This window comes from Bubalus bubalis, chromosome 2 (genome assembly GCF_019923935.1).
Source record: "Bubalus bubalis isolate 160015118507 breed Murrah chromosome 2, NDDB_SH_1, whole genome shotgun sequence".
Classification (NCBI taxonomy): Eukaryota; Metazoa; Chordata; class Mammalia; order Artiodactyla; family Bovidae; genus Bubalus; species Bubalus bubalis.
The window spans coordinates 69,849,642-69,877,126 of NC_059158.1; the positions used below are offsets into that span (position 1 = coordinate 69,849,642).

General features: G+C 37.1%; 1 protein-coding gene across 8 annotated transcripts in view; it reads left to right on the forward strand.

Moving 5' to 3' along the window:
- Positions 1 to 27,485, forward strand: part of SESTD1 (SEC14 and spectrin domain containing 1) — a 152,302-nt gene that overhangs the window by 77,185 nt on the left and 47,632 nt on the right. For all 8 annotated transcript variants that reach the window (XM_045163717.1, XM_006059590.4, XM_044932899.2 and 5 more), the window contains 4 exons: positions 17,358 to 17,471; positions 18,591 to 18,688; positions 23,672 to 23,727; positions 26,749 to 26,960. In XM_045163717.1, the coding sequence (XP_045019652.1) occupies positions 17,358 to 17,471; positions 18,591 to 18,688; positions 23,672 to 23,727; positions 26,749 to 26,960 (480 nt within the window). The remainder of the gene's footprint in view (positions 1 to 17,357; positions 17,472 to 18,590; positions 18,689 to 23,671; positions 23,728 to 26,748; positions 26,961 to 27,485) is intronic.

Consider the following 27,485-nt stretch of genomic DNA (forward strand, 5'->3'; position numbering starts at 1 on the left):
AATTTCATGGCTGCAGTTACCATCCGCAGTGGTTTTGGAGCCCCAAAAATAAAAGTCTGACACTGTTTCCACTGTTTCCCCATCTGTTTCCCATGAAGTGGTGGAACCAGATGCCATGATCTTCGTTTTCTGAATGTTGAGCTTTAAGCCAACTTTTCCACTCTCCTCTTTCACTTTCATCAAGAGGCTTTTTAGTTCCTCTTCACTTTCTGCCATAAGGATGGTGTTATCTGCTAGAATCCCATTACTTTCTTTCTCTGAACCAAGTTCTGGTTCAAATGATCCACATAGTCAAAGGCTTTGGCATAGTCAATAAAGCAGAAATAGATATTTTTCTGGAACTCGTGCTTTTTCGATGATCCAGCAGATGTTGGCAATTTGATCTCTGGTTCCTCTGCCTTTTCTAAAACCGGCTTGAACATCTGGAAGTTCATGGTTTATGTATTGCTGAAGCCTGGCTTGGAGAATTTTGAGCATTACTTTACTAGCGTGTGAGATGAGTGCAATTGTGCGGTAGTTTGAGCATTCTTTGGCATTGCCTTTCTTTGGGACTGGAATGAAAACTGACCTTTTCCAGTCCTGTGGTCACTGCTGAGTTTTCCAAATTTGCTGGCATAATGAGTGCAGCACTTTCACAGCATCATCTTTCAGGATTTGAAATAGCTCAACTGGAATTCCATCACCTCCACTAGCTTTGTTCGTAGTGATGCTTTCTAAGGCCCACTTGACTTCACATTCCAGGATGTCTGGCTGTAGGTCAGTGATCATACCATCGTGATTATCTTGGTGCTGAAGATCTTTTTTGTACAGTTCTTCTGTGTATTCTTGCCACTTCTTCTTAATGTCTTCTGCTTCTGTTAGGTCCACACCATTTCTGTCCTTTATCGAGCCCATCTTTGCATGAAATGTTCCCTTGGTATCTGTAATTTTCTTGAAGGGATCTCTAGTCTTTCCCATTTTGTTGTTTTCCTCTATTTCTTTGCATTGATCGCTGAGGAAGGCTTGTTTATCTCTTCTTGCTATTCTTTGGAACTCTGCATTCAGATGCTTATATCATTCCTTTTCTCCTTTGCTTTTCACTTCTCTTCTCTTCACAGCTATTTGTAAGGTCTCCCCAGACAGCCATTTTGCTTTTTTGCATTTCTTTTCCATGAGGATGGTCTTGATCCCTGTCTCCTGTACAGTGTCACGAACCTCAGTCCATAGTTCATCAGGCACTTATCTATCAGATCTAGTCCCTTAAATCTATTTCTCACTTCCACTGTATAATCATAAGGGATTTGATTTAGGTCATACCTGAATGGTCTAGTGGTTTTTCCCTACTTTCTTCAATTTACGTCTGAATTTGGCAACAAGGAACTCATGATCTGAGCCACAGTCAGCTTCCAGTCTTGTTTTTGCTGACTGTATAGAGCCTCTCCATCTTTGGCTGCAAAGAATATAATCAGTCTGATTTTGATGTTGACCATCTGGTGATGTCCAGATGTGTAGAGTCTTCTCTTGTGTTGTTGGAAGAGGGTGTTTGCTATGACCAGTGCATTCTCTTGGCAAAATTCTATTAGCCTTTGCCCTGGTTCATTCCATATTCCAAGACCAAATTTGCCTGTTACTCCAGGTGTTTCTTGACTTCCTACTTTTGCATTCCAGTCCCCTATAATGAAAAGGACATCTTTTTTGGGTGTTAGTTCTAAAAGGTCTTGTAGGTCCTCATAGAACCGTTCAACTTCAGCTTCTTCAGTGTTACTCGTTGGGACATAGACTTGGCTGGTAATTTATATCTCTTAATTTTTTCCAGTGGTTGCCCTGGGTTTTTCATATACATCTTTAATTCATGGAGTCTTATCTTCAAATAATATAGCATTTAACACTGGTAATCCCTTAGTACAGTATCTCTCTAACACTTTCCTCCATTGCTTTCATACATTTTACTTTCACTAGACTGTAAGCCCACAATATACTGCTACTATTTTTGCTATAATATCTTTATAACAATTAAAATTAAAAATTAATTTCATATGTCTTCAGTTGTGATATTTCCAGTATTACTCATTTCAGCTTTTTGGCTGGTGTAGTCCTTCCTTTAAACATATCTAACATCACAGGTCTGTTGGCTTTGAAGTTTCTTAGATTTTGTTTGCCTGAAAAAAAATGTTAATTTCTGTTTCAGGTTTGAAAATTATTTTCAGTTGGTATAATTTTTTTTCATTATTTGATTTTTTTTTTCTTTTAGCATGATAACAATATCACACCTTCTATAGCATATCTGTATCATTGCCTTCTCATTTCCTTGGTTTCTGAGAACTCTGCTGTTACTGTATCTTTGGTCTTCTGTAGGTTATATATCTTTTTTTTTTAATTTTATTTTATTTTTAAACCTGAAACACTGTATTAGTTTTGCCAAACATCAAAACGAATCCGCCACAGGTATACATACGCTCCCCATCCTGAACCCTCCTCCCTCCTCCCTCCCCACACCATCCCTCTGGGTAGTCCCAGTGCACCAGCCCCAAGCATCCAGTATCGTGTATCGAACCTGGACTGGCAACTTGTTTCATACATGGTATTACACATGTTAAATCTCCTTAGCCACCTTTAAAATTTTTGATTCATTTTTAATTTTCAGCAGTTTTATTTATTTATTTTTTAATTTTATTTTATTTTTAAACTTTACATAATTGTATTAGTGTTTTATTTGGTGTTAATTCTGTTGGTTGTTTGCTGTACTACTTGGGTCTCTGGTTTGACTTCTGCCATCAGTTTTGGAAAATTTAAGACATTTTCTTTTCAAATATTTCCTTTGCCTCATTTTATTTTCTACTCTTTCTAGAACTCCTATTGCATGTATGTTAGACGATATGAAAATTTCTCACCATTCTAGGTTGGTGTTCTATTTTATTTTTTTGTGTGTGTGTTTCAGTTTGGATATTTTCTGTTGATCTGTTTTCAAGTTCACTGCCTGCTTCCTTAGCTGTGTTGAGTCTGTTGATGAGCCATTGGTAAATGGACTTTATCTCTTTTATCAGGTTTTTGGTTTGTAGCATTTCTTCTGGATTCTTTCTGATGGTCTCTGTCTCTTTGCTGTAATCCCTGTCTGTTTTGCCTGTTGTCTTGCAGATCTTCCATGAGAACTTCAAGCATAAATAATAGTTATCTTAGTTCCTTAGCTAATAGTTGCAATATTTGGGTCTCTATTACTCTAGTTAGATTATTTGGTTTTTGTTCTTGGCAATATGTTTTTCCATTCTTGCTTTTTGTATGTTGCATGTTGGACATCTTGTTTAGGACAGTAAAGATTGAGATAAACTATGTTTGTGCCTGCACATGAGCCACTCTTGTTTTTGCTGGGCTCTTAGTGGGACAGGGGAGGGCTTGATTTAGTCTAGACAGGAGATGAACCGGCTTTGGCTTTGGCTGTTGCTCTTCTTTTCCTCAGGGGGTGACAGGCTTCAGACTCCTCTAGGGTTGGTGTTTGTTTCACCCTCCGCTGTAGATCTTTCCTTTGTGCCTGTGTCTCAGAAAAGGTTTCTCTTTGCGCATCCCTCAGCAATAGACTACTGTTACTTGTTACTCAGCGTTTGTCAGTGGTTCATTTTTTTCTTGTTCTGATTCAGCTTCGGTCTTAGGAACGCTTTGGGACCCAGGGTCTAGAGGGTCTAGGACCCACTTTCCCAGCTTTAGGAAGACTGGCAGTCTGGGTTCATAGTATATCCCTGCCTCCACTAGGATAGAGGGCCTTTCTTTCCCCTTCTTCCAGCTGCAGTGGGTTTTATTTGTGTTCTAAGGGCTTCCCAGGTGGCTCAGTGCTAAAGAATCCACCTGCCAAGAAGGAGAGGTGGGTTTGACCCCTGGATTGGAAAGGTCCCCTGAAGAAAGAAATGGCAACCCACTCCGGTATTCTTGCCTGGGAAATCCCATGGACAGAGGAGCCTGGTGGGCTTTGGTCTATGGGGTTGCAGAGAATCTGACACAATTGAGTGATTAAAAAACAAAACCGCAAAGGTCATCCTGTCTCACTGGCTTCCCTCAGCACCTGAAAGTTCTTGTCGCCTAGGGATGACAGAGTTGAGGAATCTGGGCTGTGCTTCAGCTTCCTGCCTTTCCCTTGGTGGTGCTGTCCCCTTCCCCCAGATCTTTTTTGTAATTTCTTACCTACCTACCCACCCACAATCTTTCTCATGAGTCTCTGAGAGGTCTGTGGAGAAGAATCTGCAGGTGCGTTTGAATTCTTCTTGTATCTTTGTTTCCAACAGGTTCAGTACCTTTATACAAACCACATTTGGCCTTTAGCAATTCATTGGAAAATTTGGCTGAATTCTTAATCTGACTTGTATCATACCTGGTATTTTCCCCAGGTAAGCAAGTGTTCCAGCTCCATTTGTCCTTGAAGGATGGTCTTTACTGGTTTTCCTGTGGACTTAACTCTATGATGTGTTTAAAAAATGTCATTTTCCAAATTAATTTGCATTACTTTGTTGTTCTTGTTAGGATTGGAGCAATGCTCTTTCCATCTTTCTACATATCCTAAGCAGAAGACAGATGTTTTGTTTTTCAGTGTTATCTGGCAAACTCTTGTCATGGGTTGATTTGACTGTGATGTAGACTTACTAGAAACTGTTCGCCAGCACTGTAAGCGAAGGCAGCCCTGGCTGTTGGATTATGTTAGAAAAGGTGTTAGCCTAATTGCTAGATGGAAAACTGCATCCCATGGGGGAGAGTCAAAAGTGTACTGAGGAAGATAGTAAAAGCTGAATGCATGTAGCCATGGTGAGCGAGGATTTCATTCAGGCAAGGAAGTCTGCCTTTTATGTCAGGGCCATGCTGGAAATGTTGCTCTGATGGCCTGCAAAGTGGACGGAGGCCAGTAGTTCAGAAGCTAACACTGTGGACACCAAGTAGGAGCAAAGATCCCTTTCATGAGGAACTTGTCACATCCTGCTTAAGTGAGGCATCTGCTTCGAAATGGTATGCCTAGTTGGGTTTCATGCTGTATGAATTTGTAATGGCTAAATACCTTGCATCTTGGAGGGTAAAATGGAAGACAGAGAATTCCTATCTGCCTTGGACTGATATCATAGATAGTTTAGTTTTAACTTAGTTTTAAAACTATGGTTTCGCAGCTTATTGTATCAGTATATTTCTTTCAGATATTGAAGAGATCCAGCTATTTTTCTAGCTGGATAAGTAAATAAGCACTAGACACTTATTTAAAAGCCTAATGTCCTAATGAGATGAGAGTAATTTCAAATGCTGGCTAATACACCACCGAACATAATCTGCTTTAAGGGGCAATTCAAAACCAGTCATTAAATGATACTTAGAACTGCGTATCATTATAGATGTTTGTTTGATTAACAGTTACTTTCCTTGATGTTATTTTGGATCATTTGAATTGTCATAATTGAGCTTATGTTTTTGTATATATTCTAAATACTCTTAAAAGAATAACTGTTAGAAGTACTGGTATTCCTACAAGCAAAAGTTTATGTTTTACCTTATTGGATTATTCATCGCAAAGATTTATTACCAGCTGTCCACAATATTCATCAAGTAAATATCCAATTGTCATTTTAATGACAGCCTGTTCCCATGATTTCATATTTTCCTGCCTATTATCCTTTCTATTTCTTTTTTCCTCTGGATGGCCTTCCTCTTGTTCAATTTCCTAGTGTTTTTCATCAGCCATTGAATATTCCTCATCTCAGGACATCTCATTGGTCATCTAAATATTTCTTTATATATCCTTCCTGTCTCTCTAACCTACCTGTTCATTTTCCTTTTTAGCAACTCAGATATTCCAGTGCTTTCTGACCTTCAGTAGCATTATACCTGGTGCTTTGGTACCTTTTGCTGGTTAGTTGATAGTATCTATATAGACTGTCTAATGACAAGGTAAAATTGAAGTAGTGCTGGCATTAATCTTAAATTGTGAAACTAATAATCAAAAGGATCTTATTTTCTCATTCTTTATTGTCATTCATGAGGTCAAAATTTTTTTTTTTCTTTTTACTGGTAATGTTAACCAGTAAGAGCAGTAATGTTAACCACCAGTAATGTTAACCACCATTCTAAGTTGTTTTCTTGTCTTATTTCTTCTATTACTGCATCTGATCCTTTTCTCTTTTTGAGGCCTTACCAGTGTTGGGCTCCAGGACCAGACTTCCTTCATGATTCTGTCAAGAATACCTCTGGTACCATCACTTCTGACTTCTTTCTAGTTTTTGCAGAAAATTATTTTCTTTAGTGAGAAAAATATTCCCCAGCCAACAGATACAACCAAGTACACACATTGAAATAGTATAACAGATAACATACACATGAGTCTGTATTAAGCACTCAGAGACACATTTTCATGTTAGATCTTGCACACACATTGTTAGCATGAATAAAATTTTAAAAGCATCTGAGTGCCTACAGAGTGAAAGGTTCGGTGTTAGATTCTTTGAGAATATTTTATTAGGGAAGGATAAGTATTTTAGTTATAGATGGAAGAGTGGGAGTAAAGGAGAAATAAATTTTGGGTCTTTCTGTAAATTATTCCAGAAAACCTTCATAAATGTTTGATTAAAAACCATATGATAAATACCCTTTTCCTCAAACTTGTTGAACAATGGTATGTGCTAGTTAGTAAAATATTGTGGTTTAGTTGTTTAATTTGTCTTATCTTAACCTCTCTCTACGGAGAAGGCAATGGCACCCCCCTCCAGTACTTTTGCCTGGAAAATCCCATGGACAGAGGAGCCTGGTAGGCTGCAGTCCATGGGGTTGCTAAGAGTCTGACACGACTGAGCGACTTCACTTTCACTTTTCACTTTCATTCATTGGAGAAGGAAATGGCAACCCACTCCAGTGTTCTTGCCTGGAGAATCCCAGGGGTGGTGGAGCCTGGTGGGCTGCTGTCTATGGGGTCGCACAGAGTCAGACACTGAAGCGACTTAGCAGCAGCAGCAGCAGCAACCTGTCTCTAACATATGTAAAATAAAGGAAAAAATATTTTAACTATTTTTAAAATGTTATGTTTTTATTTCCTTTGAAAGGACTTGGCAAAAGTTTGAAAAACTCACGTAGGTAGTATTTTTCCCTCCATCTTATGGTTCTTCCATTTTACTCTGGTTCACTTTGCACTTGTTACCAGCTGTCAGATTTCCCTGGAGATGTATCTAAAGTTTAAATTTCTGCTTATTAAAGTGATAACTACTTTAAATATAACCAATAACCCTTTTTGTTAAGATTTTAGTTATATCCATACATACTGAGATATTCATGGAGATGAAATATTTGAGGATAATTAACATTGCTTGTGCATACGGAATCGCTCAGTCATGCCTGCCTCTTTGCAACCCATGGACTGTAGCCCTCCAGGCTCCTCTGTTCGTGGGATTCTCCTGGCAGGAATACTGTAGTGGGTTGCCATTTCCTCCTACAGAGGATCTTAAAAATTAGGATATGATCCCCACCACATCCCTGAATAGATAAGATAAAGCATATGCTAAAGAGTGATTTTCATAAGGCTAAAGTCATGACACCCATGTAACCATAAAATAACCATAAGTGAAACACATCATGCAACTCATTAACTAATGAAGTTATTAGTAATTTGTGAGGTGTGGTTCAAAGAGCACTTGAGGAATTTAGGATTTTTATAGACAGATAAGATTGCCAAAATAGACACAATATTAGCTAATGTCCTAATCCATAAATTATAAACTTTGAGATTCTGTTACCCTACTGAATAGAAATTTATACTATTGAAATAGTATGTGTATAACATATAGTATCCACATGAATTTGTACTAAGCACACAGAGACACATTTTCATTTTAGATCTTCCACACATAAATAAAATTCTTTTAGCATAAATAAAATTTTTAAAAATCCACCGATCATACATTATTTGCATTTCTCTTGAACAAAATCTAAAATTTATCCCTTGTCCCTACCGAGGTTAGTACCTATTGATTAGTCCATAGACAGTCAGTTAAAGTCATGAGTCTAGCTCTGCGTGAATGAACGCCCAAGAATATCTTTTGCCCATTCCCTAAGATTTAGAAAGTGTTTCTGATATGTGAAGTACATTTTTAATATAATTATATTTTGTAAAATTTGAATTTGAACATTAGTGACATCAGTTCAGTTCAGTCTCTCAGCCGTGTTCAGCTCTTTGCGACCCCATGAACCACAGCACGCCAGGCTTCCCTGTCCATCACCAACTGCCAGAGTCTACCCAAACCCATGTCCATTGAGTCGGTGATGCCATCCAACCATCTCATCCTCTGTCATTCCCTTCTCCTCCTGCCCTCAGTCTTTCCCAGCATCAGGGTCTTTTCCAATGAGTCAGCTCTTCGCATGAGGTGGCCATAGTATTGGAGTTTCAGCTTCAACCTCAGTCCTTCCAGTGAACACCCAGGACTGATCTGCTTTAGGATGGACTGGTTGGATATCCTTGCAGTCCAGGGGACTCTCAAGAGTCTTCCTGAACATTCAAATCATTGCAGAATAATAGAAGCTTACTTTCTGAAATTTGATACTACTGATTTTAGTATCAGTCTCTCTCTAAGCTTTGTAATCCTAACCAAGACTAGTGGGTTGTTTTTTTTTTTAATGTTTTCCCATATTATTTTTCAAATTATTAAATGCTTAAAGGAAGAATTCATTTTTTAAAATTTCCCCTTTTCAAAAATATAAGCAGTTTCTTTTTCATTTAAAATGTTGCTGTTGTCCAGTTGCTCAGTTGTATATGACTCTTTGCAGCCCCATGAACAGCAGCATGCCAGGCTTCCTTATCTCCCTGAGTTTGTTCAAACCCATGCCCATTGAGTTGGTGATGCCATCCAACCATCTCATCCTCTGTCACCCCCTTCTCCTGCCCTCAGTCTTTCCCAGCATCAGGGTCTTCTCCAGTGAGTCGGCTCTTTGCATCAGGTGGCCAAAGTATTGGAGCTTCAGCTTTAACATCCATCCTTCCAGTGAATATTCAGGGTTAATTTCCTTTAGGATGACTGGCTTGATCTCTTTTGCTGTCCAAGACTCTCAAGAGTCTTCTTCAGCACCATAGTTCAAAAACATCAGTTCTGCGGCACTCAGCCTTCTTCATGGCCAACTCTGTACCTGACTACTGGAAAACCATACGGACCTTTGTCAGCAAAGTGACGTTTCTGCTTTGTAATAATACACTGTCTAGGTTTGTCGTAGCTTTTTTTCCAAAGAGCAGTCATCTTTTAATTTCATGGCTGCGGTCACCATACACAGTGATTTTAAAGCTCAAGAAAATAAAGTCTGTCACTGTTTGTATTTTTTTCCCCATTTATTTGCCTTGAAATGATGGGACTAGATGCCATGAACTTAGGTTTTAGAATGTTGAGTTCTAAGCCAGCTTTTTCACTCTTCTCTATCAACCTTTATCAAAGACTCTTTAGTTCCTTTTTGCTTTCTGCCATAAGGGTGATGTCATCTGTATATCTGAGGTTATTGATATTTCTTCTGGCAATCTTGATTCCAGCTTGAGCTTCATCCAGCCCAGAATTTCGCATGATGTACTCTGCATGTATGTTAAATAAACAGAGTGACAGTATACAGCTTTGATGTACACCTTTCCCAATAATACACTAGCTTTTTTTTTCTTTATATCTTTTGATCTCCTTAACGCATTTCTTCACACCCCACCCCACCTAGTAGTTCTCTGTACTTATGAGCTTGTTTTTGTTTGCCAACTTTCAAGATTCCCCATATGAGATGCTATTTATCTTTCTCCTTCTGACTTAGCCAGAAGGTAAAGAGGTTTTGGAGAAACTTCCATGCTGTTTTTATTTAAAAAAATTTTTTTGTTGTGTTGGTTTTTGCCATACAGTAAGGCAAATCAGCCATAATTATACATACATTCCCTCCATTTCCTCTCCTCCCCTCCCGCCTTCCCTCCCTCCAAGTCATCACAGAGCTTCAGACTGGGCTCCCTGTGCTACACAGCAACTCCTCACTAGCTGTCCATCTTACACCCAATAGTATATGTATATTGATGCCACTTTCTCCATTCGTCCCATTCTCTTCCTCCCCTACTGTGTCCACAAGTCTGTTCTCTGCCTGTGCATCTCCTTTCCTACCCTGAAAGTAGGTTCATCAATATAACTTTTCTAGATTACATATATATGTTAATATAGTATATTTGTTTTTCTCTTTCTGACCTACTTCACTATGATAACAGGCTCTAAGTTCATCCACCTCACTAGAACTGACTCAGATTTGTTCTTTTTTATAGTTGAGTAATATTTCACTGTATGATATGTACCAGATCATCTTTATCCATTCATCAGTTGATCAACGTCTAGGTTGCTTCCATGTCCTGGTGACTGTAAACAGCGCAGCTGTGATCATTGGAATACATGTGTCTTCTTTGTTTACGGCTTTCTCAGAGTATACGCCCAGTAGTGCAGTTGCTGGGTCATATGGCATTTATTCCTCATTTTTGAAGGAATCTCCATACTGTTCTCCATAATGGCTGTATGAGTTTACATTCCCACCAACAGTGTAGGACTGTTCCCTTTTCTCCACCTCCTCTCCAGCATTTATTGTTTGTAGATTTTTTGATGATGGCCATCTGACTGGTGTGAGGTGATACCTCACTGTTTCGATTTGCATTTCTCTAATAATTAGTGATGTTGAACACATTTTCATGTGTTTGCTGTCTGCCCATTTTTGAATTGGATGTTTGCTTTTTGCTGTTGAGTTCTGAGTTCTTTATACATTTTTGGATATTAGCTCCTTACCAGATACATGATTTCCAAGTACTGTCTTCCATTGAGTTTGCCTTTTCATTTTGTTGATGGTTCCTTTTGCTGTGCAGAAGCTTTTTAGTATGATGTAGTCCTACTTATTTATTTTTAGTTTTATTGCTTTTACTTTTAGTGTAAGATTAAAAAAAATCAATGCCAAGACCTCTGTCAAGTAGTTTACAGCCTGTATTTTCTTCTAGGGGTTTTAAGGTTCCAGGTCTTATGCTCAAATCTTTGAGCTCTTTTGAGTTAACTTAAGCTTAATTGAGTTTAAAATCTTTCTAATATTATCAATTGACTAGTTAGGTGGAAATCTGTCAGTCATTTGGAAATCTATCAGTCATTTAAGATTTATTAGTAAGCTGGAAATTATAAATGATATGGTTGTTTTACTGAAAAGAAACACTTGGCAATAACAGAAACTGTAAGGTTCACTGCTAGTTGTTACATATAACAACTTAATAAGGAGCATAAGAATGGTAATAATCCTAAAAATTTGACTCAGAGCAATTACCCTGATAAATAAATTATACTCATTTCACCAAAATTATTATTTCTTTATCATAATGTCTTTAGTACTCTAAAAATTATGGTAAAAAAAGATAGTATATAATGTGATTAGATCAAATTTGGATCTTCATTATGGGGACTGAAAGACTTTCTACACAGAGTGGTCTACCAGGCTAGGCTTACAAACCTGTACTCACATAATTGCTTAAAAGGAAATATAAAAAAGTATAAAAGTAAACCAGCTGAATTTTTTTTTTAGTATAAAAGTAAAATTTCAAAGATCAGGTTATAAAAATAATTTTCCCCCTGTTTGTGATGGCATAATACCACTTTTCATCCTAATTTATATGTAATTTTATCTAACATGAAAAGATAATTTTAAAGATGATTTACGATTCATTCTTTGTCTTACATAACTATTTTAAAATTAAAGATTATGAATTCCATTTGCGGATGAGAAAAGTCAAAACTGGTCTTTTTACTTTGGTATGTTAATATAGTATTATGAAGTTCACTTTGATGCAGTATTTTATAATTGTAATAGTTTAGTGAATTTTCTTTTTAAACTTAAAACAAACTCATTGCATATTATTTCTACATTATATTCTGGACAAAGCAATAAAATTCCTGTAGAATGATACAAGATTTTTGTAACTGGGAAGTGCTGATTTAGAGTGATTCAGTGGGTTATTTTCTGAAATGTTCCATTCCTCTGAGAATGGTATTAAGTATTTTTTGAAAAATGAAATGTCAAATTCATGGTTCCATCTTCTCCACAAGTAGGCATTGTTTGATTTTTAAGAAGACTTGCTTTTGAGCTAGCAAAATGGGTCTTTTTATTAATTAACCATTTTAGAGTAGATGAAAATGTCAATAGATATGGAAGTTTTTTAGATAATATAAAGAACTTTATAGATAATAAAGAACTGATAATAGTATGTTTAAATCAATGTTCTAATACTATTATGCACTTGTATCTTTTTGTGTGTTAATCACTCAGTCGTGTCTGACTTTTTTGTGACCCCATGCATCCAGCCCCGGTTGGATCCAGGGATTCTCTCAGGAGGATGGCGTCCGCGACTGAAAGAGATAGAGAAAAGGAAAGAATTTTGCAGTTAAGAAAATAGAGGAGAGAAAAGAGGCTGATATTCCTTGGTTTACGCAGAAAGCCAATAAAGCCCCAGCACGGGACTTGCTCTGTTCACGTATGCCGCAGGCGCCCTCTCGAATAGCTGAAGGTGCCCCACCTTAGGCACCTTCTCGAGTGGGTCTTAGAAGCCCAGGCAGGAAAGTGAATGCAGAGGGCCTCTGTGCTCCAGGGAATCAGCCTGAAAAGGAAAAGGAAAGAGAAAGAATGACATGGGGAGACCAAGCTTTGGTGAGCAAGGCCTGTAGCTTTATTTTCAAAGGGATCTTTTATACCCTAAGTTGTACATAGAAGGTAATAGTGGGTGCATAGTCATGCAAGGTCAGCAGTCCTTGACCCTTATTGAAACCAGGCTTTTTTTCTGCAAATTTATCAGATACAAAGGCTTTAGGTGATTTACCTGCTAACATTTTTCTTCTGATAAAGGTTAGTCAACCAGAAAAACTTATTTTCTCCAGAGGTGATTTTTCTTAAAGTTTGGTGCCACTCCCTGGAAGCACTAGATAGAGTTGCATTCCTATAGGGCAAAGGTGCAGTGGGGATAATCAAGGGAAGAATTTATTAGCTCAAGGGTCTAGGGTCATTGTTAACATTAAGGCTTCTACTTATATTTCTATATACCAACTATATTAATCAGTACACTCCCAGGGACACAGTGTGTAAGGGATATGGAAACTTGGCAGCAAGCATCAGCTCAACAAAGAATTCCTCTATTAGTTCTATTTTAACAATTTCTAACTCCCCGAGAGGCTCTGCATTGTTAGAAAGCCTCCTGTGCCTCTTGTGGTTGGGAGGCTGCGAACAATCACATGCGTAGCTGTAAGAGTCCAGAAACCTGCCAGGCGGGTTGGAAAGCTTTCTGAGGGATTTGAATTGGAACACACCTTATTATACCCTGGAGACTTATTAACTAGAGCTCTGAGTTGATTTTCTTACAGAGAAAAGTGATCGGGGATAGCCCCCCATGAATGTCAAAGGAGTTGGTGACTAAGTCATAAAATAGTAAGACTGATTCTGGTTTTGGGGTAGACACTCAGGCAGGTCCTGGGGGGGAGCCCCTTGAGTTCTGACTCACCTTGCCCATCAGAGCTCTCCTGCATGACCTTGTCATGGGTGGGGACTCCCGTGCTGGCTCCTGGCACCCATGGACTATAAACCTGCCAGGCTCCTCTGTCCATGGGATTATCCAGGCAGGAATACTGGAGTGGGTAGCCTTCCCTTCTTCCTGACTCAGGGACTGAACCCACGTCTCCTGCATTGCAAGTGGATTCTTTACTATCTGAGCTGCTAGGAGAGTCTGTGTCTTTTTGTGTCTTTTGTACTTTGTATTAGAATTTTCAGCAGTTGTATCATTATTTCTGTGTTTTAATATTTAGAGTCTTAGGGTAAAAAGGGGTCACACATAATACATGTGACCTCAATATGCTTTGAACTCTTATTTTCTAGTTTTCTTTTTAATTTTGGTGACCACGGCTTTGGAGGACTGAATTTTTGTTTAATTATTCTTATTTACCTCTTTGTCAGGTAATAAAACATCTCCCATAAGATAAAATGACTCCCTAATTTGCATTGTTTTATATTTTAACTTTTGTACAGGTTTGGTATATTAGTGATTTCTTTAAGAACTGTAAGAAAAGGGAATATAGGAAATTTTCCTAGTATAAATTTTTGTAATTTAAGAAGCTGCAGTGAATGGTTTTAGAGAAAATAACCTAGTGTAGGAATCCAAATTTGTTTTACCACATTGACTCCCAAATGTGTTCTTTTTTTTTTTTATATATAGATTATTTAGTTTCTAATCTGTTTCTATAATTTACTAGTGTCCAGAAATCTTTCTCTAAATGATTTCCGTTTTTAAAATTAGGGTTCAGTTCAGTTCAGTCGCTCAGTCATGTCTGACTCTTTGCGACCCCATGAATCGCAGCATGCCAGGCCTCCCTGTCCATCACCAGCTCCCAGAGTTCACTCAGACTCACGTCCATCGAGTCAGTGATGCCATCCAGCCATCTCATCCTCTGTCGTCCCCTTCTCCTCCTGCCCCCAATGCCTCCCAGCATCAGAGTCTTTTCCAATGAGTCAACTCTTCGCATAAGGTGGCCAAAGTACTGGAGTTTCAGCTTTAGTATCGTTCCTTCCAAGGAAATCCCAGGGCTGATCTCCTTCAGAATAGAATTAGCATTCTGATTTCATCTCAGACCTAAAGCCTCACTTCCCCACGCTCAGCCCTGAAAAATGTAGTATCATATTTTTGCTTGTGTATTTGAAATTACTATGTTTGTGAAATCCCATTCCTCTGTGATGGTTGCTGTCACTTAGAGTTCAGTTTGCTGTCTGTTAAAAGGTGATTTGTCCTCTTAGAAGCAGTTGTCTGTATAGTTCTTATGTTGCATTCTGGCAAGTGGTGTCATTTTCCAAAGGCAATTGAAAACAACACCAGCTGTGTGCTGAGAGGAAGGCTTCTCCTTCCTCCTTAGGATGCCACTCCTGACTCACTTGAAAAGATGATTCTTAGTTCCAAGCATTTTCATACAATAAGGTTCTTTCCTACTGTTGCAGGCTTCTCCTATAATGTTGTTTCCCTCATTCTTTTTGAAACGTATATTATGCAATAAAATAGAAACAGTTATGGCTGTTTTGCCAGCCTTATCTGCACTTTCTCCTCCCTCTCACCATCTCAATAAAAATGAGATTATTGCAGCGGAAATGGAGATATTTCACCATGGTAGATAGTTCTTTAAATTGTTAATTTGAAGTGATGGTAGTTTTGAGTCAGATCACCTGACTGTTTAAATCATTGTTTTTTTGTTGACTTTGTTTAGCTTTGAGTTGCCTTTGCTGTTGATACAATTTGGTATATCTACATAGCAGATCGACTGTTTTCACTTTGAACAGCCACCAATGAATTTTATAAGAATATGGATACTATAAAAATTTTTGTACTGATGGAGAAAATTTGTTTTATGCAAATTGCCATAATTATCATGTTCCTTTGTTTACATTTGTTTTGCATAAATAAAAATATCATAATAGCAGTAATCTTAGCCAACTATTTGAAAAATTATATCTAGTAAGAGATAGTATATTCTCAAATATATTTTATATCATGAAAGAAAGTGAATCTGTACTAGTTACATTTAAATTGATTTTTAGGAAAAACAAGAAATATTCAGAACTTATAAATTCGCAGAAAATAACTGCAATTTTCCCTTTGGCTTTTGTGGTTGTTAATTACTAAGTCGTGTCCTACTCTTTGCGACACCATGGACTGTAGCCCGCTAGGCTCCTCTCTCCATGGGATTTCCCAAGCAAGAATATTGGAGTGGGTTGCTATTTCCTTCTCCAGGGAATCTTCCTGACCCAGGGGTTGAACCCGCATCTCCTGTATTAGCAGGCAGATTCTTTACCACTCAGCCACCAAGGAAGTCCCTCCCTTTGGCTTATTAAACTTGAAATCTGTTGCTAATAAACTTGAAAGTATTTAGGAACTACAACTGCAAATGAACTTAGTGTATTCAGGTGTATATAGTGAGATTAACCAGAGTGGATAGAAGATGACAACTGCTGTCTTCACTGGCAAGATAGGTTATTTATTAGAGAAAAGGACCCAAGTTAAATGTATAGGATGACAACTCATGAGAAGTATGACCTCTTAGAGCTTAAAGAGACGTCATAGATAATTTAATGCAGCTGCCTTCTTTGGCACATGGATAAGCCTGGAGTGAATTCCTTTAGGTTGTCTTCTACAAGTCAGTGATTCGTGGCAGAGCTAGGACAGAAGCCTGGAATAATTGGCCCCTGGCTTAGTATCCTTCCAATTATCATATAATAATGTTTAACCTAGGAAAGGGATTTGAAATCATTTGGGATATCCTGGTAAAGCTTTTGGCCCTCTGTGCTACCATGACCAAAGAGAAAACATTTAGATTTAGTTAGAGTATTTTCAGTAAAGATTTTAGAAACAAAATGGAAAACTTTTAATCTACTTATTTTTATAAAAATGTGTAAAACTCTCTGGAATATTGTAGAAGTAAGCTATGGCTGATTCCTGTTGAGGTTTGACAGAAAGCAACAAAATTCTGTAAAGCAATTATCCTTCAATAAAAAAATAAATTTTAAAAAAAGCAAAAAAAAGAGCTCATTTACTTTGTAGAAGCATCTTATTCATCCTTATATTCCCAGCTCTAGAGTATGTCATTTCTAATAAATAATACTTCTAATAAATAAATGTAGTGTCCACTATGGAGAAGGAAATGGCAACCCACTCCAGTATTCTTGCCTGGAAAATCCTATGGGCGGAGGAGCCTGGCGGGCTACAGTCCATGGGGTCGCAGAGAGTCAGACACAAAACAGTGAATGTTGAACAAATGAAAAACATACCATTAAAAAGTTATAAGGGGTATATGATACCAATGTCTTAGGAGATATGTTTTCACTGTTTGAATATTGTGCCAAATAAAGGAAGATTGAGGGCAGGAGGAGAAGGGGTGACAGAAGATGAGATGGTTGGATGGCATCACCGACTCAATGGACATGAATTTGAGCAAACTCTGGGAGACAGTGAAGGACAGGGAAGCCTGGCGTGATGCAGTTCATGGGGTCACAAAGAGTCGGACACGACTTGGTTACTGAACAACAACAACTAAAGGGATTGATTTTTATACCAAGAAATTACTCATATTGATAAGATTTTAAAAATATTTAAACTGAGCTGCTAGTCTCTTTTTTTAAAATGAGATTTTAGAAATGGATTATGATAGCTCTTTTCTTAACATACTGACAGTTTATTGAATTGCTTTTAAATGCTGTTGTATTATTAAATATCTATATAATATTTAATCATGTTGGAAACAGTATTGGATATTACCTCCTCATCACTTTTCTTGACATTAATAGTGGCTCATTAAGTTGTTTTTTTTTCTTTTTTTTTACCTTTATAGGTTATTTTAGTATCTGCCAATAAATTGACTCGTTATATAGAGCCATGCCAGTTAACGGAAGATTTTGGTGGGAGCCTCACCTATGATCACATGGACTGGTTAAATAAGAGGCTGGTTGGTATATTACAATGAGATAACATGTTATTACATATAAATAAGACATTTTGATAGCTATTTCATTTTAATCCACTAAAAGGTAGATTGTTTTTCATTGTAAAAAACTAAAGAAATATAACATGTACCACGTGATAGCATTATGCTTGAAAGCAGACACTCTGGAGACAGACTCACAAGTGCTAACCATTACTGGTGTCATTAGCAGCAGTGCTAAAGTTGTAAATCTTTTGAGTTGAATAATACTAGCATAATTTCCTGAGAGATACACCATTTTCAGAGAAATATTTAGACATCAATTTGAGTTGAAAAGCAAGGTTAAGGTGTTTATTTCTGAAAATATATTTTCTTTCTCAGGACAGACTTTGGAAATCTGCTATTCTGTACACAAATACATTACTGCTTAATTGAACAGCTGGGGACTAAAAGAACAAATTTAAGTTAACTCTGTTCAGACTATATGCTAATGTTTTGGAGAACGATGAGTTAATGGATATTTCAGAATGGATAACCAGTTCTTTTTTCACCGTATTTTGAATAATGATATGAGACAAATAAGTGTCTATTTTGTTATAAACAGACTTGCCCAAATCCCTTTTTAGAAATATTTTAAGAAATCATGTTAAGATTATAACTAATTTATTCTCCTGCTACATGCTTGTACATAAAACTTTTAAACTGTTACAGTCAGAATGATTAATAGAATAACATAAAGAAATATTCTTTTAACTGAAAATAGAGGCTTAGAACTGGTCTAAATAATGTTCATATAGTGAAAATGATTGTTGGTACAGATGTTTCTTAAGGAAACGGGAATAAATATAAACTGATCTGATTGAGGAATAAAATAATTTTTTAGTGTATTTAAATTATAAAAATTCCTTATCCGTTAAAACTATTCACTGTTTTAGGAAGCAGTTTTGTCTTCTTAGTTGTAAGAAGTAGGTGGTTTTTGTCTTTTATACTGCTGGGCTCTAGTGATTGACTTATGGACTCTGATATCCAGAGCTGGAACCAGAATCCCGCCTGGATAATTATGTTGCTCTTTGTTGGAAATCCTTCTGTTCATATCAGCTTTTAAGGTTATTCTTAATATGTTAATAAAATCTCATACTGTAGGTTTTTGAGAAGTTTACAAAGGAATCTACATCATTATTAGATGAACTTGCATTGATTAACAATGGAAGTGATAAAGGAAATCAGCAAGAGAAAGAAAGGTAAGTGGCTTGTTGTTGTTCAGTCACTAAGCTTTTGTTTTTGTTTGTTTGTTTGTTTTTAGGTCACTGAGTCTTGTCTGACTCTGTGACCCCATGAACTGCAGCGCACCAGGCTTTCCTGTCCTTCAGGATCTCCGGGGGTTTTCTCAAATTCATGTCCATTGAGTTGGTGATGCCATCTGACAATCTCATCCTCTGTTGCCCCTTCTCCTCCTGCCCTCAATCTTTCCCAGCATCAGGGTCTTTTCTAGTGAGTCAGCCCTTTGCAACAGGTGGCCAAAGTATTGGAGCTTCAACATCAGTCCTTCCAATGAATATTCAAGGTTGATTTCCTTTAGGATTGACTGGTTTGATCTCTGCTGTCCAAGGGACTCTCAAGAGGCTTCTTCAGCACCACTATTCAAAAGCATCCATTCTTCAGCGCTCAGCCTTCATTATCGTCCAACTCTTAAATCTGTACCTGGCTACTGGAAAAAGCATGGCTCTGACTATATGGGCCTTTGTTGGCAAAGTGATGTCTCGGCTTTTTCATACCCTGTCTAGATTTATCATAGCTTCTCTTCCAAGGAGCTAACATCTTTTAATTTCATGGCTACAGTCACCATCTGCAGTGATTTTGGAGCCCAAGAATATAAAATCTATCACTTGTTTGCACTTTTCACTCATCTGTTTGCCATGAAGTGATGGAACTGGATGCCATGATCTTAATTTTTTGAATGTTGGGTTTTACACGAGTCTTTCACTTTGTTCTTTCACCCTCATCAAGAGGCTCTTTAGTTCCTCTTCACCTTCTGCCGTTAGAGTGGTATCATCTGTATATCTGAGGTTATTGATATTTCTCCTGGCAGTCTTAATTCCAGCTTGTGCTTCATCCAGTCTGCATTTCATATGATGTATTCTGCACATAAGTTAAATAAACAGGGTGACAGTATACAGCCTTGACATATTCCTTTCTCAACTTTGAACCAGTCCATTGTTCCATGTCCAGTTGTAACTGTTGCTTCTTGTCCTATATACAGGTTTCTCAGGAGACAGGTAAGGTAGTCTGGTATTCCCATCTCTTTAAGAATTTTTCAGTTTGTTGTGATCCACAGTCAAAGCTTTGCTATAGTCAAGGAAGCAAAAATAAGTGTTTTTCTGGAATTACTTGCTTTTTCTGTGATCCAGTGAAAGTGAAATCGCTTAGTCGTGTCCGACTCTTTGCTACCCCATGGACTGTAGCCCACCGGGCTCCTTACATCCATGGAGTTTTCTAGGCAAGAGTACTGGAGTGGATTGCCATTTCCTTCTCCAGGGGATCTTCCCGATCCGGGAATCAAACCTGGGTCTCCTGCATTGCAGGCAGACGCTTTACCGTCTGAGCCACCAGGGAGCCAGTAGATATTGGCAATTTGATCTCTTGATTCCTCTGCCTTTTCTAAATCCAGCTTGTACATCTGGAAGTTCTTGGTTCTGAGGCTTAACTTGAAGGATTTTGAGCATTACCTTGCTAGCATGTGAAATGAGCTCAATTATACGGTAGTTTGAACATTCTTTGGCATTGCCTTTCTTTGGGATTGAAATGAAAACTGACCTTTTCTAGTCCTGTAGCCACTGATGATTTTTACAAATTTTCTGACATATTGAGTGTAGCACTGTAACTGTATAATCTTTTAGGATTTGAAATAGCCCAGCTAGAATTCCATCACCTCCGTTAGCTTTGTTTATAGTGATTCCGCCTAAGGTCCACTTGACTTCACACTCCAGGATGTCTGGGTCTAGATGAGTGATCACACTATCATGGCTACCTGGGTCATTTAAACCTTTTTAGTATAGTTCTCTGTATTCTTGCCACTTCTTCTTAAACTCTTTTGCTTCTGTTAGGTACATAACGTTTCTGTCCTTTATTGTGCCCATCTTTGCATGAAATGTTCCCTTGGTATTTCCAGGTTTTGTTTTGTTTTGTTTTGTTTTGTTTTTTTTTAATTTTATTTTATTTTTAAACTTTACATAACTGTATTAGATTTGCCAAATATCAAAATTAATCCGCCACAGGTTTACATGTGTTCCCCATCCTGAACCCTCCTCCCTCCTCCCTCCCCATTCCATCCCTCTGGGTCGTCCCAGTGCACCAGCCCCAAGCATCCAGTATCGTGCATCGAACCTGGACTGGCAACTCATTTCATACATGATATTTTACATGTTTCAATGCCATTCTCCCAAATCTTCCCACCCTCTCCCTCTCCCACAGAGTCCATAAGACTGTTCTATGCATCAGTGTCTCTTTTGCTGTCTCGTACACAGGGTTATTGTTACCATCTTTCTAAAGAGAACTCTAGTCTTTCTCATTCTACTGTTTTCCTCTGTTTCTTTGCATTGTTCACTAGGAAGGATTTCTTAACTCTTCTTGCTATTCTCTGGAACTCTGCATTCAGTTTGGTATATCTTTCCCTTTCTCCTTTGCCTTTCACTTCTCTTCTTTTCTCAGCTATCTGTAAGGTCTCTGCAGACAACCACTTTGCCTTCTTGTATTTCTTTTTTGGGGGAAGGTTTTGGTCACCTCCTCCTATATAGTGTTACAAACCTCCATGCATAGTTCTTCAGTCACTCTGTCAGATCAAATCCTTGAATCTATTCATGCAATTACTTTATTTTCACAAAGCTATAAGTTATCTGTTAAAAGATAACCTCTGTTAATGCAAGCCAAGAGAACTAAGGTAAGCACATCTCCATCAAACTTAGCATACAAAAGTTGTGTTAAATTTATTTTTTAATTCTTGAGAATTTGATTACATGTAAAATTTATTGATTTGAATCCAGGTTTCTTTACAAAGAGTTTTTTGTTGAATAGAAATATACTTTTTTCTGACTCTGTGTATAATAATTTGCAAGAAATATTTTCAAACTGAAAGACTTACCTTCCTTTTTAGAGTTTTACTTTGCTTGTAAAGAGTACAGAAAAGCTTGCAGCTTGAAATAAAATCATTATAACCTTATTTAAATACATTAGCACTTAAATGCCTATCTTGTAGAACTCTTGTGTCCTTGTAAAATATTCATGAGTTCAGCTTGGGGAATTTATACTGTTTTATGACACTGGATGAAGTAATTGTTCATGTGTATTATCTAAATGTAACTACCTAGATGTATCATTTTAAGAGATTTCCATTGAACTTTTCAGCCTTAACAATTTGCAGACCAATTTCCTTTCCCCAGGTGAAAAGCACTGTAGGAAGCAAAGTAATCCTCAGTAATAAAGTAGTCACTAGACAGTAATTTTTCATTAGGAAATTTGAAAGGATCAACACTTACCTTGTCTGTCTCTTTTGAATCTGACCTTATAAATACAAAGAAACTTTGACAAAATGCATTGTTACTCTGTTAATCCAAAATAGTCACAGACCGATTAAGTGAGATAAGGTAGGACAGCTATCAGAAGGTCATAGTTTAATGCCAAATCTTGATTTAAAACAAAGTAAAACAAGTGGTTTGAATATAAGTCTAAAGTTAGAACTAACATTTAGTAACATTCCTACCTTAGAGACCATATAAAAATGTAAAAATTTTACATATATGTAAACATGTGAGTATGTGTATAGATATCTCACACACACGTGCTATGTAATTGAAAATATCACGCAAGTTACTTGACAAAAATTTGCCAAACCTCTTTATTTCTGAATAGTCTAACAATAAGTCTGATGTTTCTCGGAAACATGTTCTTTAGGAAAGACATCCTAAGAGGGTACTGGTAGAAAAAGAGTTCGTAGTCATAGAGTTTAGTGCTGTTTGTTTCCTTCTCTGGGAATCACTGTGAATATTCACAGAATACAGGCTTCCCAGGTAGTGCTAGTGGTGAAGAACCAGTAGAGGAGACAAGAGAGACGTGGTTTTGATCCCTGGGTGGGAAAGATCCTCTGGAGAAGGGAATGGCAGCCCACTCCATACTCTTGCCTGAAAAATTCCATGGACAGAGGAGCCTGGTAGTCACAAAGCTGAAGGACACAGCTGAAGCAACATAGCACGCATGCATGGGTTCTGAGAAAGTGTTGCAGTAAAGAAACCTGTTTAATTGCTTTCGTAAATTTTCCTGTACTTACGTGCCACTGGAACCCTGTTTTTTTCCTACCTAATAGTAATCTCCTTCAGTGCTTTGGGAAACACTAGGAAACCATGGCTTGTGACTGCAGAAAGTGTCAGATGAAATCTTGTATTTGCCAATCTCTTCCCAAGGAACTCAGGTGTTATTACATAGTCTCTTTTAAACTCCGTATAACAAAATCCCTCTTGGAAATTTTCATCACTTATTTCAGTCCTTAGGAAGCACCTGGGCTATACAAGAGGGGAAGCCCTAGATCAGCTGACAGAAGTGCAAGGTATAGAGCTAGACCTGTTACAGTAGCTAGGCCCCGGCTTTGACTTGCCATGCATCTCTCCTTTATCATCTCCACTGACCGTATATGTTTAAAAAATGAAGGCCATAGTTCAGCTGCAAATGAAATGTGATTAGTACAGGGAAGAGAGCACGTGTGCTAGGGGACACACATACGATTATCAGAGGCTATTTGCAACTCTCAGGGATCACTGTAGCTAAGAAACTTCTGACTGAAGGATGGCTGCATGCATGTTTTTAATGTTAATGTTCCTGGGTTTACTGTATAATGACAAATTTCAGTTTAAAGCACGTATCCAGTAGAAAATAACACAATGGATTCCTCTGATATACTTGAAATAATACTGTAGTTAATAGCAATAAATTGTAGCTTCCAAGTATTGTATTTTATGATTTATCACATAAATGTTTCTTTGGCTGCTAGTGTTTAATTATCTCTAATGGACTTCCTGATAGTTAAGAGAAATTAGCCTGGTAGGCCAATATACTTCAGATTTTCATACTTATATGTCCCTGTTTTGGTAAGTATATATAAAGGATTTCCTTAAGTTATATATTAATAAATAGAAATACATGTAGTTTTAAAAAATTACTCTTTTGGTGCTTGCCAGGTCTGTGGATTTAAACTTTCTTCCATCAGTTGATCCTGAAACTGTTCTTCAGACAGGTAAGATGAGACAACGTATTCATTACTGATAATCATAATCTATTAAATCAGCCATATATTAATCAGTAAGATAAACATGAATTGAGTACGTATTATGTTGTAGAAACTCAAGAAATTTTTCAAACTACTCTTTGGTTTAACCTACTACTACTACTAAGTCACTTCAGTCATGTCTGACTCTGTGCGACCCCATAGATGGCAGCCCACCAGGCTCCCCTGCCCCTGATTTAACCTAACAGTATATTAATATACTCTATAATATTAAAAATTATTAATAATTATCAGTTATCTTGAAATATTTGAATTTATTTATCTGTGACTTGAAGATAAAAACTTGTGTTTCATTGGGTTGCTATGAGGATTATTGAATATGGAATATGTTACTAACATTGTATTTTTATACATTTTCATATTTCATTCCTATAACAACTCCTAGAAAAAATAAGTATTATTTTCTCTATTTGTATTTGAGGAAGCCAGGGCTTATAGATATTAAAAAACTTGCTCAAGATGAAATGATTATTAAGTTCTGTCACCATAACACTAACAACAAGGTATAAATCCAAAGCCGCTTGTCGTGCTAGCCAGTCGTATGTGTAGAAGCATGTAGCACCAGCAGTGGCCTTGCGCGTGGTGTGTGTTCACTTGCACGTAGCTGCGTGATTTGTGTATTCCAGCCCAAATAGTAGTTCCACAAAGTCTGGAATGCGTTGGAATTGTTTCCAATGAAAATACCTTAATTTTATTTATAATGTATTTTTCTAGTAATAGGGCATACTTCTAGTCCTCTAGCAGGTAATGTTTTAAGCACTTGAAGTGCACTAACTCATTTATCCTTCACCACTCTTGTCATCCGAGTGTTAAGGTGGGGAAACTGAGGCAATAGGATTGGTGACTTACGCAGATTACACAATTGACAATGCTAAATTTGGTACTCCAGCCAAGGCAGTGTGGTTTCCACCTGTGGTCTTTGAAACCATTGTATAGTGCTGCTTCTGTAACGGAATTGATATCCACAAGGAAAACATTAAAGGTAGCAGTCATCAAAATAGAAAAAATAATAGGTATTCTGAACTTAATGACTTTAATGGATATATATATATGTAAAGAATGTATGTATATATATAGAAAGACTGCGTAAGTCTTTAAAACAGGTGTTTTTCCAATTATAAAGTGTGATAAAGAGTAAAGAAATAAATTCTGAATATCTTGATTGTATAGATTCAGTTCTCCTGAGTTTTTTTAGTATGATTTGGGTCTTACTTCCTGAAAGAACAAAGAAATAATTGTAATCTGAGTAACTGCATGTTTAGACGGTAAAATAGACTGTCAGTAAAAATATTGCTTTAGATTAAAAATACCTAATATGTTTATATTTAACGTTTTAAAAGTTGCTTAAGCCATTGAATTAAGACACCTGTTACATTTGTATTTTAGAATTATCTTTATATGTCACTGAATCCTTTTTGTTTGTTATTGGCTCATAAAGCAAAGATAGAAAATATAAAATGGAGACATTTAAAACAGTCTTGGATATTTTTCAGAAATTGGTAAAAACCTCTAAATCATAAGAAAAAATGTTTATATTATTTAAAGCCATTTAAATTTAGGACACTTTCTTTAATAAAATTGAAGAGGAAAGAATTTAAATGTCTATATTTTGGGCTTCTTAGTAATAATTATAGTTATATTATCCTAGAAAAACAATTTATAGTTTATTCGCTTTTAAAATTGTTAATATTATATGTATAGCTTTAGATGTTGCACATTCTATAATTTTAATTTCTTTTGCATGAGTTATTTTTCTTCATGAGGTTGCTATAATCAAAGAACTTTGAATTCAATTTTTACACTAGTATAGCCCCTCATGATTCACAGTTAATATGTTGTAGAGATTTATATAGAGATTATTTGAATATTATTTTGTACCAGTAGTGAAGACTTAGTCCCTTTAATCATTCATCTGTTACACACCAACATTTCTCTAAGGTTCTATGATTAAGGGTATGAATTAATACTGAAATCCTACAACATATTGCTTAGTATTGTTTAGTACCATCAGACAAACATGCTAGTTGGTACCATCAGACATGAAGTCCCAGATTGTAATTGTGCTCTGAAGGGAAAGAATGTTGGATGGCACAGTATCCTGAGCAGTGAATCCAATAATAACAAGAATGTGATAGAAAGATTGTTAGATCTAGAAAATATATATGCCATATGTATACTATATATTTACTATATAGTATGACGTGTATGGTATGTATGTATTTATGACACTGGTCTTCCCTGAGTTGCAGCGTGGTTGCATCCTGATAAACCCATCAGAAGTTGAAAATATCATGTCGAAATGCATTTAATACACCTAAAGTACCAAGCGTCATAGCTTAGTCTGGCCTACCTTAAACATGTTCAGAACACTTACATTACCCTACAGTTGGGTGAAATCATCTAAAGCAAAGCCCATTTTATAATACAGTGTTTAATAGCTCATATAATTTATTGAACAATGTACTGAAAGTGAGAAACAGAAGAGTTGTGCGAGTACAGAATGGTTGTCAGTATACCGGGTGTTTACCCTCATGATTGTGTAGCTGACTGCAAGCTGTGGCTCACTGCCTCTGCCCAGCATCACACAAGTATCGTACTGCATGTTGCTAGCCCAGAAAAAGAGAAAATTCAAAATTTGAAATATGGATTCAACTGAATGCAACATTGTAAAGTCAGAAAATTGTAAGTCAGACCATCACTAAGTCAAGGACTGTCTGTATATGATACAGTTATGATACAGAACATAGTGTATAGATAAACTAAATAGTGTATATCCATATGTGTATATATACATGCAGTTTTCCTGTTTATTTCTATATAAATTGAAAAATTGCTTTTTAGTACTTAAGACCTGTTAGGTAAACATAGGCAGGTATATTCTAAAAACAAGCGACTAAAATTGAGAAGATTGAGAAATAAGATTTGTATTTCTTTATGGATATTAATTGTAAGTATCTTTCATTTGTAAAGGGCATGAATTGTTATCCGAATTACAGCAGCGTCGATTTAATGGCTCAGATGGAGGGGTCTCATGGTCTCCTATGGATGATGAACTGCTTGCACAGCCACAGGTTATGAAATTATTAGATTCACTGCGAGAGCAGTATACCCGCTACCAGGAAGTTTGTAGGCAACGAAGTAAGCGTACACAGTTAGAAGAGATTCAGCAGAAGGTGATGCAGGTAAGTGTCTGTTTTGAATATATTAAATTTTTTTAAAAATCTAAATTGTTTTCTTTTGTAATTCCTACTCTGTACCCTGATTTTATACTAAGCCTTATTTACACTATATAGAGAGCTTTAGATATGTCAAACCAGACATTCAAACTATTTTTACAATTCAGTTCAGTTCAGTCGCTCGGTCGTGTCCGACTCTTTGTGACCCCATGAATCGCAGCACACCAGGCCTCCCTGTCCATCACCAACTCCCGGAGTTCACTCAGACTCACGTCCATCGAGTCAGTGATGCCATCCAGCCATCTCATCCTCTGTCGTCCCCTTCTCCTCCTGCCCCCAATCCCTCCCAGCATCAAGGTCTTTTCCAATGAGTCAACTCTTCGCATGAGGTGGCCAAAGTACTGGAGTTTCAGCTTCAGCATCATTCCTTCCAAAGAAATCCCAGGGCTGATCTCCTTCAGGATGGACTGATTGGATCTCCTTGCAGTCCAAGGGACTCTCAAAAGTCTTCTCCAGCACCACAGTTCAAAA